This window comes from Diprion similis, chromosome 7 (assembly GCF_021155765.1).
Source record: "Diprion similis isolate iyDipSimi1 chromosome 7, iyDipSimi1.1, whole genome shotgun sequence".
NCBI lineage: Eukaryota > Metazoa > Arthropoda > Insecta > Hymenoptera > Diprionidae > Diprion > Diprion similis.
Window position 1 is genome coordinate 4672826 of NC_060111.1, and position 16342 is coordinate 4689167.

The window sequence follows — 16342 nt, forward strand, 5'->3', positions numbered from 1 at the left end:
ATGAAAATCTGCAGTTTTTCGGCTGTAACTTTGCAGGTGTTGCTCGCAGCGTATCGGGACTGCGATTAATCGATTCCTCTCGCAAAATCACGTCGGAATAGTACCCTAAAGAATTAATTGCAGCACTTTTCAAAGTCGTCGACATTTTCGCCAAAAATGCAAAGGGGTTAGCCTTGGATTTTTTTTGGCCGAAAAATCTTTTGTCTGGGAATCGATCCGTATGACGCTTTTTAGACTAATTCGACGCCCAGGAACTCAGAAAACACAAGAAAAAAAGCGTGCGACCAGCAGCAGAAAAATTGAGAAAATACGTCCTTCGTTTTTTGACTGTAATTTTTGATCGGCTATTTTCGCAGCTTGAAACTGTGCGCTGTCGAATCTTTTTTTAAAAATACATATCCCAAGTATTACTTGTAATATTTCTTGTATTCAACGAACCGTTCGGATCTCCAAGTGAACCGGTATATTCTTCAATTTTAAACGAAGAAATGCGCGGGGGCTTACACTGTTACTCAATTACGCAATCGATATTACCATACAAATAACAATATCAAGTCCATATTTTCATTTTATTTTCAACAAGCTTTCATTATTTTGGATAACAGATATTCACAGTAGAAGGTCGTGTGGGCAGCAGAATATTAAAAATGCGAGTTTACAATACACTTTTATAGTCAACATCAATTTGTCATCCTGAACAATACTTCACTCCGTGTTTTGAATAACGTTTGTTCAGCTACCTATGGAAGACAAAGCTATTTTCAGTTGTTTGCGAGGCAGTTCGTATAAACTACAGTTATTTATAAATTCTCAAAACACGAAATCAGCAATAAGAGTTCAAAATACATTCCCCAACACTTACGCCAAACATCCAATAGAAAAGGTAAGTCCTGCTTCGAAAATACTCTACCGAAGAAAATAGCTACTCATTTATTTCGCCCTTATCACCATCAAAAATTCGAATTTGAATCAGTTTTCAATGATTTCATTTCCTCCAGGAACGAATGGAATATCAATACCATAGATTATCTCTAGCAAGAACTTGATACAAAAATGACAGGATATTTCAATTCCGCTTCAACTTTTTAAATATGCAAGAATGCAGATATAATTAATTTAAAATTGATATTTATAATACAAAGTGTAATTGTTTCATTTCAGTGACTGTATGAATAATGACTAATGTTAGACGTGAGATGGATTAAAAAATCAAACACAGGTGGGCACGAAGCTTGTCAACAATTAATTAGAGTAAACAAGAACATATGCAAAGATAAGCTACCTCGAATACAGCGAAAACTTAAATATTGTTGTATAATCTTGAATACAATGATGGTAGACAGTTCATATAGTCACTGTGATTCGAGCAATCAGAAGATATACGCACGCTTGTATTTTTACGTATGTAAAAACCACGACTTCTCACGCATGATAAGTCAGTCAGTGGTACTGAGTTAATATTTACAAAAACTTTGTTAATTAATATATAACCTATGATATTTATTGATTTCAATTCTTCACTCGATCATATTGCGCCTGCTCTATATATCGCATGCATATAAAGGTTCCGTTTTGTTAGGATACTTTTTGCAACAGGTAAACGGACTTCTTTATATGCCTTCATTTGATGAAATATTATTTGAAGATATAACATCACGTAGAATAATCAATAAATCAGCGCGTAACATTCCTGCTCAATTAACAATGTCAGATTGTAGATAGCTCAACATTTTACAAATTAGTAATCTCTATGTAACAACAGTTGGTTTGATTACATGCAAAGTTCGTTCGTACGGTTCAAAAGTAATAAACCATCATTGACAGTTTTGCAGCTCGTCCACAGGAATTTTCAACATATACTTTATACTTTGATATGTTCGATTTCAAATTTCGTTGTCCTTTCGATGTTGCAATACGGCCTTCCATATCCTCAGCTCGATACCTCCCCTGTTTGAACAGTAATATTAACAACTCAGTAACATAACGATTATGGTGTTTCTTAACTCACCTTAAGTTCAGCCTGCGAAGATCTTCTCGACTAACGTGGAAAAGAATATCTTCCAGTGTGTATTCTTCATATAGAAACTGTAAAACCATTTATTTTTACCAATCACATTAAATTGTTGAGAAAATTCAATTTCCGTTACTTCAACAAATGATTTAAGGTTTCTTCAATTGCTAACGAACAATGGAATAATCTTTCTCAACTAGGTAACTCAATGAAATTGACAGTTTATTCTACATGTTTAAATCGATACTGAGAATAATAAAACTATTACCCAGTTATCACACAGACAGACTTCAAAACTTTTTTCGAAATTACGTAGTAGGACCGAACATACCCTATCTATGGAAGACGCATCTACTCCCAGACCTTGTAGCCATTCCGTAAGCCTGGTATCAGCCGGGGTAGCATTGTGGTCGGTGACACTGATTTGGGGTAAAAATCCTGGAATAGGAGACACAGGTTCCCCACCAGAAATCGTGGAATTGTATCTGTGAAATGAATAATAATTTTCGTATTTATTACTCAAATAGATTATCGACTGCCAAAGTTTGCAAGCAAATCAATTTTTATGTACCCCTTAGAATCATGCATCAGAAAATCCAGTAACACTCACCCCGACTCTTGTCTTACAGCTCTCCTATTAATTGATTCGCACAGCTGTGATAGAGCTCCCATTTGTATTTTTTGATCTCCTATTACCTGCTGCAACATAGCTTGATAAACTTTTTGACTTTCCAAGAGTTCTTGAAGAAGTTTCATGTTTTCAGTCTTTAACGCTCCCATTTGATCCTGATATTCTCGCCAATATTTATTGTCCACAGAATCACTAGATTTGTGGGATTTCACAGAGTTGACTGTCGACACACCAGATGTTGATCCTTCTTCCGGACCATCAGTACCCGATTGGCCTCGATCATGGCCAAGCAGATTGGCGCCAAGCTCTAAAGGAGTTGAAATAAAACGAAGTTCAAAAAGGTTATTGTGTGTTAGAAATGATTGTAATTATAATTAAAATAAGTAGCACAAGAAGAAAAATAACTACGAAAGGTATCGATTATACCGGGTTCATATTTTTTATTCATAGCAATTTATGTTTTATAACTCTATTTGAATAGATTATAGTGTAAGACAGACTTAATACAGTATCGTAAGGCTGCTGCCTGAGGAGTGAGATTATGTGGAGATCAATCTGGTAATTACGATGAATTTCACAACCGATATTTTTAGAGTTGACATGCTAATATACCAGTACGCAGCACATATTACGTTTGTGTGTAGTCATATATAGGTATATTCTCAAAGATGCTTTTAGCTAAGCTAGGCTTGACAACACTTGCTAAATATTATGATGTTTACATAAAATGTGATAAAAATAAAGCGGTGTGGAATCTCGGCTACATCAAGATAATAAATTATAAATACTTTGAATCTTCTCATCCATCAACGATTGATCATATTAGATGATTCAAAGAAGAGGGTTAAACCGACTTCTCTTGTCACGAGTTGAATATAACTGAATTACAGTACGAATGAAATTTACCTGGAGATAATACAGTAATAGCAGCTTGAACAGCATTCCTGACTAGATTATCCAAAGCGAACATCCAATGTGGTTTTATACTATGCAGTCTCAAAACCTCGTTTACAGCTGTTTGAAATAGGTATATTGCCGAATACAGTTGATTTATCGCAGTTGAATCAAAGTCTAATTCTTCCTTCAGTGTTCGAATTGTGGACATGAGAAAATCTTGGTTCGGTTCAGAGATATAATCCCTCAAACCACGCATCAGGAGTTCCAAATGTTTCTGAAACAAAGTTGCCCGAATCATTTCAGTGTTCCGATTTTGTCTTTTGCCTGTATAATTCATTTCAATGAAATAAATCTAACTTACCATGTGCAGAACAGCTTGGCCAACATCTTGATGTATACTCCTTAGCCATACTTGGCATATTTTAGCTTCATCCTGACTCAATACTCTAGTGAGTGTCATTCGACGTTGACTATCTTTCTTCAATAAATAAAAGCCCTCCTGTTCCTCGCCAACTTTATTACCTGGCTGTCCTGAAGAGTGAAAAAATGATATGAATTTCTTAAGTGTTCTAAATGGCAAACATTGTACTTTAGTAATTACTAAAATTACATACACATCGATTCCAGATCACGATTAATTCAAATGTTTACACTTACCAGACAATTCTACTTCGGGTGACAATAATCCACCAGAGGAGCTTCTCCTAGTCATTGTAGGCCCTGCAGTGTCCGATTCGCTGGCCTCTATTGATGGTGTGCTTCCAATTGTGCTGAGATTAAAACATAAAAAATAACTTTTAATTTCTCAATTATGTGTAAGGATATGTGTTCAGTTTATTTATTGTAATTTATGATAGGAAATAACTGCAAACCATTTTCCAAAACTTTCAGCAGACTTGACACATTTTTGTTTAATATCGCATTACGAGTAATAAGTAATAGGATGAAAGCAATATATGTATTGAATTAATAAAAGCACATAGAGCTACATATAATGCAAAAAAAATTATGTAGCCTATATAATTTTTGCCGTAATTAAAGAAAAAATTATTACATGTTAATTGTTATTTGTAATTGCAAATATCCTAATTACATCGTAAAGGCGTTACACTTTACTTCCACAGTGTATCTAAAAACCAGAAGATCTACTTGATAAATATGAAAAGTTAGTAATTGATCTGTTTGCATTCAGAAATTGATTTTCCTTTCAATAGGCCATGTCGGGATTAATTTTGCTGTAAAATCTTCATTGACATCAATGGATATCGAAACATGTATATATTTCTGCAGTAAACTGGTTTTGAATAAATTGATAGCTAATTTTAACATATCAATTAAAACTGAAGTTCAGTATAATCACAGAATTTATATTGTATTGTAAAAGAATTTAATGATTCGGATAATGGTTAATGATGCTAAAGTTTTTTTTTTTTGCCTCGAATTCTGTTTTTACATAAATTCATCATTCATTTTGATCTGAATACCGTACCTGTTGAAACAAAGCGCAGTAGGCATGCTGATGGGAGAGAGAAGATGAGCCGGACTGCGTTCCCTCAATGGGCTTGATTTTGTCAGCCCTCCGCTACAGATCACACTTAAAATTGTTATAAATTCTAATACAAACGCGATAACTTTGTTTCAATGTGATAAACTCTGTTATTTGTAATAATATAATAGCTAATAAAAGGATAAAATTATATTTGATAGAATAAAAATAACTAAACAAGGTGTCTTTTTTGATACCAGTTTCTGTTATAAAATAAACATTATGGTAGGTTCTAATTACTCAGGACACGGTGTTTTATTCAATGAAAAATTCTTTGGTAACATCTTATTGCAAACGTGGCTGTGGTGCAAATATTATCAAATTCAAATAAATCAAGTACCATCTGTATCTGAAACTCCAATTTTCGTTGTCCACGGTGGGATAAAGTGTCATAATCATCTTCATATTTATTTGGTTCGTGTTCATTTCACAACAACACATATTAAATTTGAACTCAAATGCGTTAACTTGCAAGTGACACAATAATAGTACTCAGAATGTACTATCCCCAAGTAAGTGAAAAGAAACTGAGAGAAGTTATTTGCCCGATTGTGATAGTTTTGACGCCTGGCAACTGACTACAATGGGTCCAGCATGTCAAGGAGTGCAGATCTAATCTACATGCTGACTCTCTTCCTGCCACACATATCCTGACATAGATAAAGTTGAAGATTTGTTTATCGCTAACCATACAAGGAGACTGTTCATTTACAAAAGAACATATTCTTGGCGTCATAATATTTATCACACGAAGTCTCACCACCATGTGATTACCGCAATTTTACCTTGTAGAGATTCAAAGATTCTTGTAAATTTGTAAATATTGTATGTGTATTTTCTTTAAATTTCTTTAACTTTTACAGATCAACGTAGCATCGAATTTCAGTTACAATTTCTTTTATTTAATATAAATTAAATAAATTGATATTAGGAGCAAAAAAAATTGTTAACTTTTATCGCATTCATTTTATGTCTCTTAATGTGGTCAACGCACACAAAACTGGACACGAGTTTCTTGCAAGCCTTAAGCACCATTCGAAGACAATACAACACAATTGGAACAAAACGATTATAACATATTCATGAGATAATGAATAGTGATTAGCTGTTAGCAACTGTGAACAATGTAATAGTTATTATAAAGTTCAACAAAACTTACGTATCATCAGAATGAGAAGACTGGATTGGTGGTGTTGTGACGATGTGGTTATTGTTTGTCTTGTCAAATTTTCCCAGTCGCTCAAGTCTTTCCGCTGGTACAGATATACTTCTGCTGAAATCTGGTGGTGCAGGTAATCTCGTACTCTTCTTTTTTCTAAAACGAGAAAACGAGGTCATATTGAATTGGTTAGATAACTCCTCTTTTACTGTAAAATCAATTTGAATTGTCAGTTTATTATTTCACATACTTCATTAGTTTTCATTTCCACAGATCGAGAGGCTTGGTAATTAGAATTACCGAAACTCATAACTTACAAAAACAAACTTACTCTGTAAGAAAAGGATCATCTAATAGTTTAGCAGCTGTCGCTCTGGTATCAGGATTTGGCTCAAAACACCGTAAAATGAAGCTCTTTGCTCTTTCCGATAATTCCGAGGGTATTTCAGGATGTATTTTATAAAATCCCACCTTTGAAGAAAATTCCATTAAAAAAAATAAATAATTTTATGCTCTTTACTGTTCAAGGTTTAAAACAGAGTCCACATTTACCTTGAAAACAGCAGCCTGTGGTGAACCCAACTCTATAAAAGGAGGTTTACCAGTAGCCATTTCAACAATTGTACAACCTAATGACCAAATGTCAGCCTGCAAATAAACACAAGCAATATATAATTAATAAACAAAATCGCATTTCAACTAAACATGTACTACAGAAAGTCAAAGAGTGCATTACATTTTGTAGCAGTTTCAAGTTTTAGTATTTAAATTTAATATTATTTGGCAAATGAAAATTATAACAATAAGAAAAAAAAAGTTTATCTGATCAGGTGAGAATATCTGTAAATGTCAAAGAACTGTTTATATTTGGAATTACTACTTCACAGGTTGGTGAATCAAATTAAGTATTACAAACATTACCGTTGATGTGTACAAACGAGGGAAGCAGTTCCAAATATAAAAATGAGAAATATTTACTGTAAAACTATTGAGTGAATAGAATTATTTGGAATACAGCAAATATTATGCGTTTCCTTAGCAACTCTTCCACAATACTGTGAACTATTCTCACAACTGACTATCTACAGAATGCAATGCCTTGTAATAAGACCGTTTTGGACGAGTCAGCTAGAAAATATTTGCAACGTGACAAGATTACTACTGTCTGCAAAGTAACGCAATACACTATTAAATACAGTGCAGGATATTATTTTATTGATATAAAAACTTAAAGGGAAAACTTACAGGAGCTCCGTAACCACGTTGACCTTTGTCTATGACTTCTGGTGCCATATATTGTAATGTTCCAGTGAATGTTTCCGTACTTGGACACAGACCAGCTAGTCGCTTCGATGTACCAAAGTCAGAAATCTTAACCACTCCACTATACGTGTTAACCAATACATTATCACCTGTATTTTTAAATAGAGTTACAACAACATACGAGATAAAACATTGGAGTGGGCAATAAGTTTATACGCCTATTGTATCAATACTTGAATACCTTTAATATCGCGATGAACAATTTTCTGATCATGCAGGTATTTAAGTCCTTCTAAAATTTGTTTTGTATAAAAAGATATGGTAGATTCATTTTCCTTTAAAGGGCCCCATTTCGATCGAAGCAGCGCCGATAAACTACCTGAAATCCAAGAAATCTAAAATAAGAAAAAATAAATTTCGAAGAAACTAATGGAATAATCATTCGTCAAACCTTACCTCCAGGAACTTGTTCCATGAAAATTTTGAAGAAACCATCCTCACTTACAGATCCCAAGTACTGAACGATGTTTCGGTGTCTGAGTTGACTGTGCAATTTGATTTCTTCGTGCAAAGGTTGTACGTCGCCAAGGTTTCTTTCTGGTATTTCTTTCACCGCTATTCTCACTTGCGTGTTCAAATCACGAGCTGCATATACAACACCATACGTACCTTTTCCAAGGATCGTACGTTTGTTCTGATCATCTAATTCGTATTCAAACTGAAAATTTCGTAAACCGAAATTGTATTTCATTGCTTCAATATCACGAATCAATCATAATTTCAGTAAAATTCCAACTATGGAATTATATAACATAAGCAAATCAAACCTTCATCTGATCATTGGTCAGGTATGCATCTAAGTCTGTGACCATGCCTTCCTGGTCTCTCGTCATTTCCAGGATTAAGTCGTAAAATCGTTGTCTACATTGGACGGATGGTAGATACATTTGAAAGTCATCAGAATTCTGATGTACATATAAGAATAGACAGCGTTCGTCTCGTTTATACAAACTAACACTGCGAATCATGTTTGCGGTGAATAGCCACTCATGTACTTGTTTACAGTTGTCTTTTAATTTATCTAAGCACAAGTTCCATATTTGTATTGACTTTTCTTCAGCGCCAAGATTTATATTCACGTAACTTGGCATTAGAATTTTTGTCGGTTCCAATACTAGTAACTGTCCAAAAATACTTCATTAGTTGCAAGTCCATACATTAGTAATAAAACGGTCGGCTACTATAGTATTAATGTACAAAATGTATAAAATATATTCAGAACTGTTAATGAACTCACCGGGAAACGTATACTATCCCCAACTTCAGATTTTGTCGCTTCATCGAAGTATTCGATCCAGAATCCAAAAACTTGCTCTTCAGGCGAAGCCTCAACTTCCAAGTTCTTTTTACGAAATCTGTCTATAAGTGATATGTTACCTATGGTTGACTTCAAGTACCTAACATCGAAAATAAACATATTCGTACAACGCATAATTGGTGCTATATTGTGTGCCTTGCAAGCGGAAAATTACAATGCAAACATACCAATTGGGGGGTTTTAATTTGAACATACATTCAGCTGCTTGTATAGCCTTGGAATAATCCTCAGCAAGCACACTGATTTCGAAAAACGTTGCAACATCCCAGTAGTCTTTCAGACTGGACAGGCTTCCCTTTTTACCAATCAAGTTATTCAGCACCATTCCAATGTGCTGTAACTCTTCACTTTTGGAAAATTCATTTCCAGCTATTACCAGAAGAGTGGCCAGATTAATACCAGCGTATTCATTTGGTTGTACCTTGAAAGTAATTTAAAATATTACCATACAATGAATTATACAATCACTTAAGACTGTAATAATGAATTGCTGTTGAAAAGTAATTAGTGAATTATTGGTCTTTACCTCAAAGCCTTTTCTATACCAGCGGATTGCATTTTTCAGACTTTCTTGATCCATGTGTCTGCTTTCGACAAATTTGTCCTTGTAAATTCGTCCACAAAGGCACACCATGTCTGGTACGTGATTCTCTTTTTTTTCTAAAGCTTTTTCGATAACTTTCAATGCTTTTTCTCTGTCCCCTTCCTTATTCCTTCGATTAAGAGCGAAAGCGTATAAAAAACGTATGGTTGGAGTATTTATAGAATTTTTATGGGTGGGTACTGTCCGCAAATCATCAACAAGCTGCACCATTGCGTCATAGTCCTGAAACAATGAGTAAATCGTAAAATGTAATAAATAATGCTAAATTACTATGGATTACTGAAATATAGATCGAAAAAATAATGAGCCATTTTGAAAACGGCATACCTGTATTTCTCTGTAAGAAATTAAGACATTGAGCACGACTTCGCCCGATAAAACATTCGGATCGTCCAGTCGTTTTCTCATGTTATTTAAAACCCTGGAAAGCTCAGCCCCCGAATACGTTTCACGCGCATTGCGCAAGTCTGCCAGAAACTTTTCCTTCATATGGGCTCTGGAAATATTGAAGGGTTGCTACAAGATAGTAGTTGAGAGTTTTAATGCAATTATCATCTGCTATATGTATAACATGCTATTGCCCAGTCAATAAGTTGTTTTTCAACGTAGTTAAGTTTATGAAACTCTATAACTACTGTAATGCGAGTATTCTCGAAATGATGTTGCAAAAAAGGAAGAAACGAAAAACGGAACAGTAAGAAACCAACACTACAAATTCAACTTTAAAACAATGTATTGTGTAATTTCTTTGCAATCAACTGTCTTCAATGAACGATGAACACTTACTGCAATAGATAGTTGCAGAAATTCATTGCACTGATATAGATAAGATAAAGGAAAGTAGGATCATTTTGTTTGCCTTGCTACGATATCATATTACAAATACTAAATCTAACAATATCAAGCAGACAATAAAAAACTATTCCTGGTTACTTGATAGTTAGAGAAAAAAAAATGTACTTCTTAACATTATAACTAACAGTAAAATATCTACAATTTTACCTGTTAACTGCTCATTACAGTCGACCTGCGTCGCAGTGGAACGAACATCAGAAAAGAATTGTGAAATTTACAAGATTTGCAACTTATTGAAAGCTCTATTAATACCAAATGATTTGAAATTAAATCAAGGGTTTTTCTTCTCAGCTCATACTCACTTTGATTGTACTTCAACATCCTGAAAGAGTCTCTTCAGTTTAAGCATTAAATGTTGTTTTGGGTCTATCACCTCTTCTCCGGTCACCCTGCTCGCTGCTGGGCTAGTAGCCACACAGGACCCACATTCCACTACCCGATAAGTTACAAACGTATAGCTGCCACAGGACAACTGAAAATAACAAGTAGTCATGTATGAAAAACCATTGTACAGAAGTAAGAATGATTCAGGTCTCTAGGATTAATTAGTCATTCGATTTTGCAGCTGTTGTTAATTTATCGCGTCTTGTCACCAGGACCTACAACAATCATTACGATTATTGATCAAATTTTGTTTGTAAAGAAAAATTGAATTAAAGAAAATGAAATCAAAGCTTATGAACAGCTGGACGCAGTAAGCCAGTTGCATGCTAAGGTGACTATTAATAACACCCTTTAATTGAGACCATTACTCGTGAGTCTATATCAGTCATAATGAGTAGCCAAGGTCTGTGTATGCATTATTTCTAACACCACTTCCCACGCACGACATATAAAAAGACAATAAGCACAGCGTATTCCGTTTAGTGTTATCATTATTATTATTATTCCATAACAGTTGATGCTAATAATAGCTGCATTTACTTCATCATATAAAATTCCAGAAAATGTTACCAGCCACAGATAAATGCTAAGAATTAATTATTTGCTAATTAATTGCCAAGGTTATTATTGCCACAAAACATGAGTTTTTGCAATTTTTTTAAACTTATTAAGAACTCACGTTTGAAAATTGCGGAAAGTACCTAATCCTATGAGTTTCGATAAGTACGTTTAGCAAATTAGTAGTAGTTACCTACCTTTAGTCTAATTGTGGCTTCGGTATCCATGTCGTTATGCAACAGAATGTTTTCTTTCATACCAAAACTTTCTCTCACACCCAAGTGATAAAATAAGGCCGATTGTTGCAGCTGAATGCTCAAGTCCACGACAACCACATCTGCGTTGTAGAAGGTATCCAAAACATTGGCTTCGCCAAAATCAAGCTTTTCAAACTGTGAGAGAGAAAAATTGTGAACATTATTATCATCAGAAATTCGTTCTTTCATTTGCCAAATTGAATGGAAAAAAATTCCTATCATTTAAAAAATAAAAAGTTGAATCTATCCATAATCGATTACCTGTATGTGATGCATGTTGGCGTTGACCAAACTACACGCTTGTCTAACTTCTTCTAGGGCTTTTTTGCGGTGAGAGAGGTACTGGGGTTGTTGCAAATCTAAAACACATGCGACGTCCATTCTGGGTCTTCCAGGTATTGTAGTGTGGCCAGATACGTCACTGTGCGTGCCGACACTGTCTGTGCTCAAGATAGCATCAACAATGCTGTGTTGCCCTACTATACCTACAACGATTGAAAAAAGTGCAATGAAAATTAATGATTGACAGCTCGCTCGCATAAGTAAATTCGAAAAAAAGAATGCGGTAAAAAATATATAAAACTATTATGTGAGTATAGCGATATTATGGATAAGTAAGTAAAGATTTTTTTCCTACTAATCGCAAGATCCCTGTAAACATATAAAAAGTTGTGTGAGTACCACGAATTGTACGTGTGGGTTTACTTGAAAGTATAGTGAAACTAAAACTGGTATAAATCATCCTGAGAATTATTCATCATTGATGTAATAAGTCTATTCAAACGGTTTGTTACTTTCTTTTATGTAATAAAAATGTAAAACAGCACATAATAGTTAACAACTGGGGAATTCAGTATATCTTAGGGAAAAAAAATAAAATAAGGTTCAGTTTTTCTGAAGCTAAATTTAACAATTTATTCATCATAAGGAAGTGATGAAATTTTTTGAAAACGAGTAAAATACAATATTACAGTGAAATCACTGCATTACTTTCAGTTTTCAAGTTAATCGTCGGTTTCATTGTAATGATTAGAGTCATCAATATTCTACAATAGAGCCTATTTTTTATGTCAGAGAAACAATTAACTTAAAACCTATTAATATCCATCCATTTTCAGGGAAATGATAATTCGTCAATTTCCGTACAAAACTATTATCGTGGCTGACAATCAGTAAACTAAATTGAACTCTAGAACTATAGTGTGATTGAATCTGTATTTAACTGCAAATGGTCAACTGCCACTGATAGCGAATTGCCTTAACAGACAAAATAATCGATTGCGTTGTAAAAAATTAAATTGTAATTTTGTGTGATATTGATCGTATTACTTACTTCAGACTTTCATGAGAAAAAATGGATTTCTTTAAAGCGCGGACAAAGATGTGTTCTGATAAAATTGTTTTTTCAATAATTATTCACCGCTATCTAACCCGCAATTCCACGTTATTAGTTAGCGATTGCTACACAGGGTAATAATATGCATATATATATATATATATATATATATATATATATATATATATATATGTATGTATGTATATATATATAAATAACGTAACAATGAGGATATAAATATCTTCAGACTTACCAGGAATTTCAATAACGTCTCCACAAGTTGATGGCATTTTATAGAGTGTCGGTTTTCCTCAATAAAGATTATTGGCACACTTGGTGTACTTGTTGTGTGACAACTCCGTTAACAAAACTGTAACACGGAACGACATGAAAGAATAATGAGATATGTATAGTAGTAGAGTGACCATTATGTAAAACTTTGATCAAACATATTATCGCCGTCCCTCATCAAAACCGACTATTTAAACAACTGCTATACGAGGCGTCGATTAGGATAGAATGAAGAATGTAACTAAATTGGTTACAATCATAAAGTTGTTATCGTCGACCGGTTGTCAGAGATAAATAATATTCCCGACCAGGATCGTAGCAACTAATACCAGCTATGTTTTATCACCGTAGTAGAATAACTGAATGAAGGTTAGGATATTTTAGAAACACAATTTTTTTCAACCAAGCTGGGTATATATATATATATATATATGTGTGTATGTATGTATGTACACTATTTTGTTTTACTTCACTTCGTCTCATTCTAGCCTCGCACCACGCGTTTTAAACATCGGCCATACGCGCCTTCATACACAAAAGCTAGTCGCACCATGTTTAATAACGTAAAACGATACGACGATCAATTGAATTCAATTAAATACCATTTACGGTGCACGGGACAGAAATCACCGACCATTTCTCCTAGAAGCAGGCTCAACTGCTGCTCGAGAGCGGCTCTCCGAGAGTCCGGATCACGCAAACTTGGTTAACTACGTAGTGCGCTTCAATACTTGTCGCTGGCGCTATATTCAGACTTAACCAGCTCCGTCGGTAAAGATGGTATCTCTCAAACTGAGCATTCACGATGCGCACGTACTCCTCGATTTAAACCCCAGAGCATAGACTTCCCCAGAGACCCATCTCGTCGCTAAAATAGATGTATTCAACTTGTTGGCTGGATTGTATTATCCAAACAACGTTCAACTTCGGTGGAGTAGTAATAGGTTTTTATTATTTATCAAATTATAACACCGACCTTTTATATATTCGAAACATATAAGTATTTCTGTAGATTTCAAAACATATGTATACCTATACTGACTGTGAGGTATATTATAATAGATTATACTCTTCGTTTGGGCGTTTTCGGTGAAATATTGATTTTTAACAAGATTGAATAAAAACCTAATTGGGAAAACATTTAATCGCCCCTTACAGTAATTATTGGTGCAAATATAATGTAAATCAAGAATTTAGCAATGAATGGATTAATATTTGCATTGAAAACGAAAAAGAGACTAGTTTAATGCTTGGTCGAAAAAACTTAGTCATTGGCATATAAAATTTGCTTAGAAACGAAACTCTTTCCAGTTTTGATACCAAAAAAATTAGTAAGCCACTATTAGGAACCTATTGATGAACATTACTATACGTACATACATGCAATATATCTCCTCTGCACAATTAGGAAACGTAAAGCGGGCAAGTTTGATGAGCTCGCACATAATACAATAAAATTAGCGGAGAACATGGCGCAGTGCAATTTTCTTATTATGTATGGATTTTTTTTTTTCATCTAACAGACGCATAGTTTTACTGTGCAAAATAAAACATGTTCAAGTCGAGTGCAGTAAGCTATTAGCTTCCTATTCGCTCCTGGTACAATTTTCTCACCTTCCGAAGCGACAAACGTAGCACTTGACACTTACAATTAATTGTAAGATGCGAGAGGATTATGAAATTTTTTGAAAGTACACTACAAGCTCAATGAAAAAAGGGGCATTAACGGAATGAAACAACGAAAATTATTGCTAAAAATGAGTTAGGTGAAGATTTTTGTCGTGTATTTTATCAGGGAATTATAATCTATTTAGTCATAATTAATTAAACAACGCATGAATTTTATTCAGAGTAGAATATACCCAATATTATTTATATTCCCCTGGTAGCTGATAAACTTTATCCATCCCAAAGAAAGTTTGCATGCAATTACAAAATGAAAAAGAAAAATATACCACGAGAACCTTGTCCAACAAAAAGTAATAATACCCCTAAAATCATAATCGGTTTTGATACATTATTTCATTAGTTCGGAATAGGACTTCATGATTCAGAACTAGTTGGATCCACGCGCAAAACTGTTTAGTTTCTGATATCCTATTAATTCCTTCGCGTCTATTCGCCTAAAGAATGTTGAACTGGTCGATATTTGCCTGAACAGGAAGACTTTTGTCCAGTCAAAGACTAGGAATTTATGAAACGAGGTAAAAGATTTTCCAACGATGTCGATTACGTCAGTGTGCGCCGAGATTCTCTCATTATTGGATTTTAATATGCTCCTAGAGATGCTCATAGCGAGGTTCGTAGCTGTGCAACCATTAAGACATTCCTAACAGGTTCGCGCGCTCAATTTATCATTCTCAGACCTAATCACATTCCTAATAATACTAGACGCAACACGTGTGCCCATCAACAACAGTTATAATCTCCCTTTTAATATAATTTTTCCATTTTTTAGCTTATAGTTACGTAGATTTGAAAGTCAGCTAAAATAGACTGTATATGTGATACAGAATGCGCATATTTTGCAGTTCTTCACGATTCGTTTCGATCTAATATTTATTTAAATTGTGTAATAATTATTACGGTATAACTACAACAAATGAATCGTGTAAATTGAAGGAAAAACTTTCCCAGAACAAAATACCAAAGCAAGACGTTATAAAACCACGTTTTTGCTCGACTTGTTCATGGGTTTGTAATTTATTGAACACGGGAGTTGTATTTTTGTGACAGAGAATACGGTATTGCAAGCACAGTTGAACCAAAATTATTCTGACGTAACGGCTCGATTATAATGCATCATCGATCACCGTCGGATCTGGAAAGTAATTTACAAATAAAGATTTCACAAATCATTAAATTGTAATAGATGGTACGTGATATGAAGATCATGAATGTTGAAAAATTGAAAAGCACGTGAAACAGAATGCTGGCAAAGGCAGCTGTTCGTTCTTCATGATACCCTACTAGCATGCCCGGTTTAAAAGTGCGACAAAAGTGTTTTCATAACATTTGACAGCACTTAGCCGGTGTTAATTGGTATTGAAATATCACTGTATTAATTACCGTAAACGTTACGCATAAGACGTTTGTCTCTTAACCGAATAGGAATTTATGAATAATAAAGAGAAATCCGACGCGCGTCTGAGCCGATTTCACCCATCCCAGA

The 16342-nt window shown here is 34.3% G+C and overlaps 1 protein-coding gene across 5 annotated transcripts; it reads right to left on the reverse strand.

The window, feature by feature from the left end:
- Positions 1-1045: 1045 nt before the first annotated feature.
- Positions 1046-13886, reverse strand: LOC124408031 (mitogen-activated protein kinase kinase kinase 15). 5 transcript variants are annotated; one of them, XM_046884676.1, is made up of 24 exons: positions 13773-13885; positions 13133-13249; positions 11805-12028; positions 11484-11678; positions 10647-10816; positions 9817-9985; positions 9412-9711; positions 9053-9306; positions 8805-8964; positions 8335-8688; positions 7964-8225; positions 7749-7886; positions 7490-7656; positions 6797-6892; positions 6576-6715; positions 6245-6400; positions 5029-5121; positions 4197-4309; positions 3901-4070; positions 3549-3813; positions 2622-2949; positions 2343-2496; positions 2009-2085; positions 1047-1947 (listed from the first exon to the last, which is right to left on the reverse strand). In XM_046884676.1, the coding sequence occupies exons 2-24, from the start codon at positions 13167-13169 to the stop codon at positions 1884-1886; spliced, it is 4086 nt and encodes a 1361-aa protein (XP_046740632.1). In that variant the 5' UTR covers positions 13170-13249; positions 13773-13885; the 3' UTR covers positions 1047-1883. The 5 variants fall into 5 exon arrangements, with proteins under 5 accessions (XP_046740635.1, XP_046740632.1, XP_046740633.1 ...); XM_046884677.1 differs by having other exon boundaries at positions 13624-13861; XM_046884679.1 differs by lacking the exon at positions 5029-5121 and having other exon boundaries at positions 1046-1947; positions 13773-13886.
- Positions 13887-16342: the final 2456 nt, after the last annotated feature.

Excerpts from the sequence above, each read along its gene's own strand:
- LOC124408031 (XM_046884676.1), bottom strand. The coding sequence starts at position 13,169 with ATGCCATCAACTTGTGGAGACGTTATTGAAATTCCTG. Across the intron at positions 11,679-11,804 it reads CCAACATGCATCACATACAG|TTTGAAAAGCTTGATTTTGG; the intron begins GTAATCGATTAT and ends TCTCTCTCACAG. Across the intron at positions 6,716-6,796 it reads CACAGGCTGCTGTTTTCAAG|GTGGGATTTTATAAAATACA; the intron begins GTAAATGTGGAC and ends TTTTCTTCAAAG.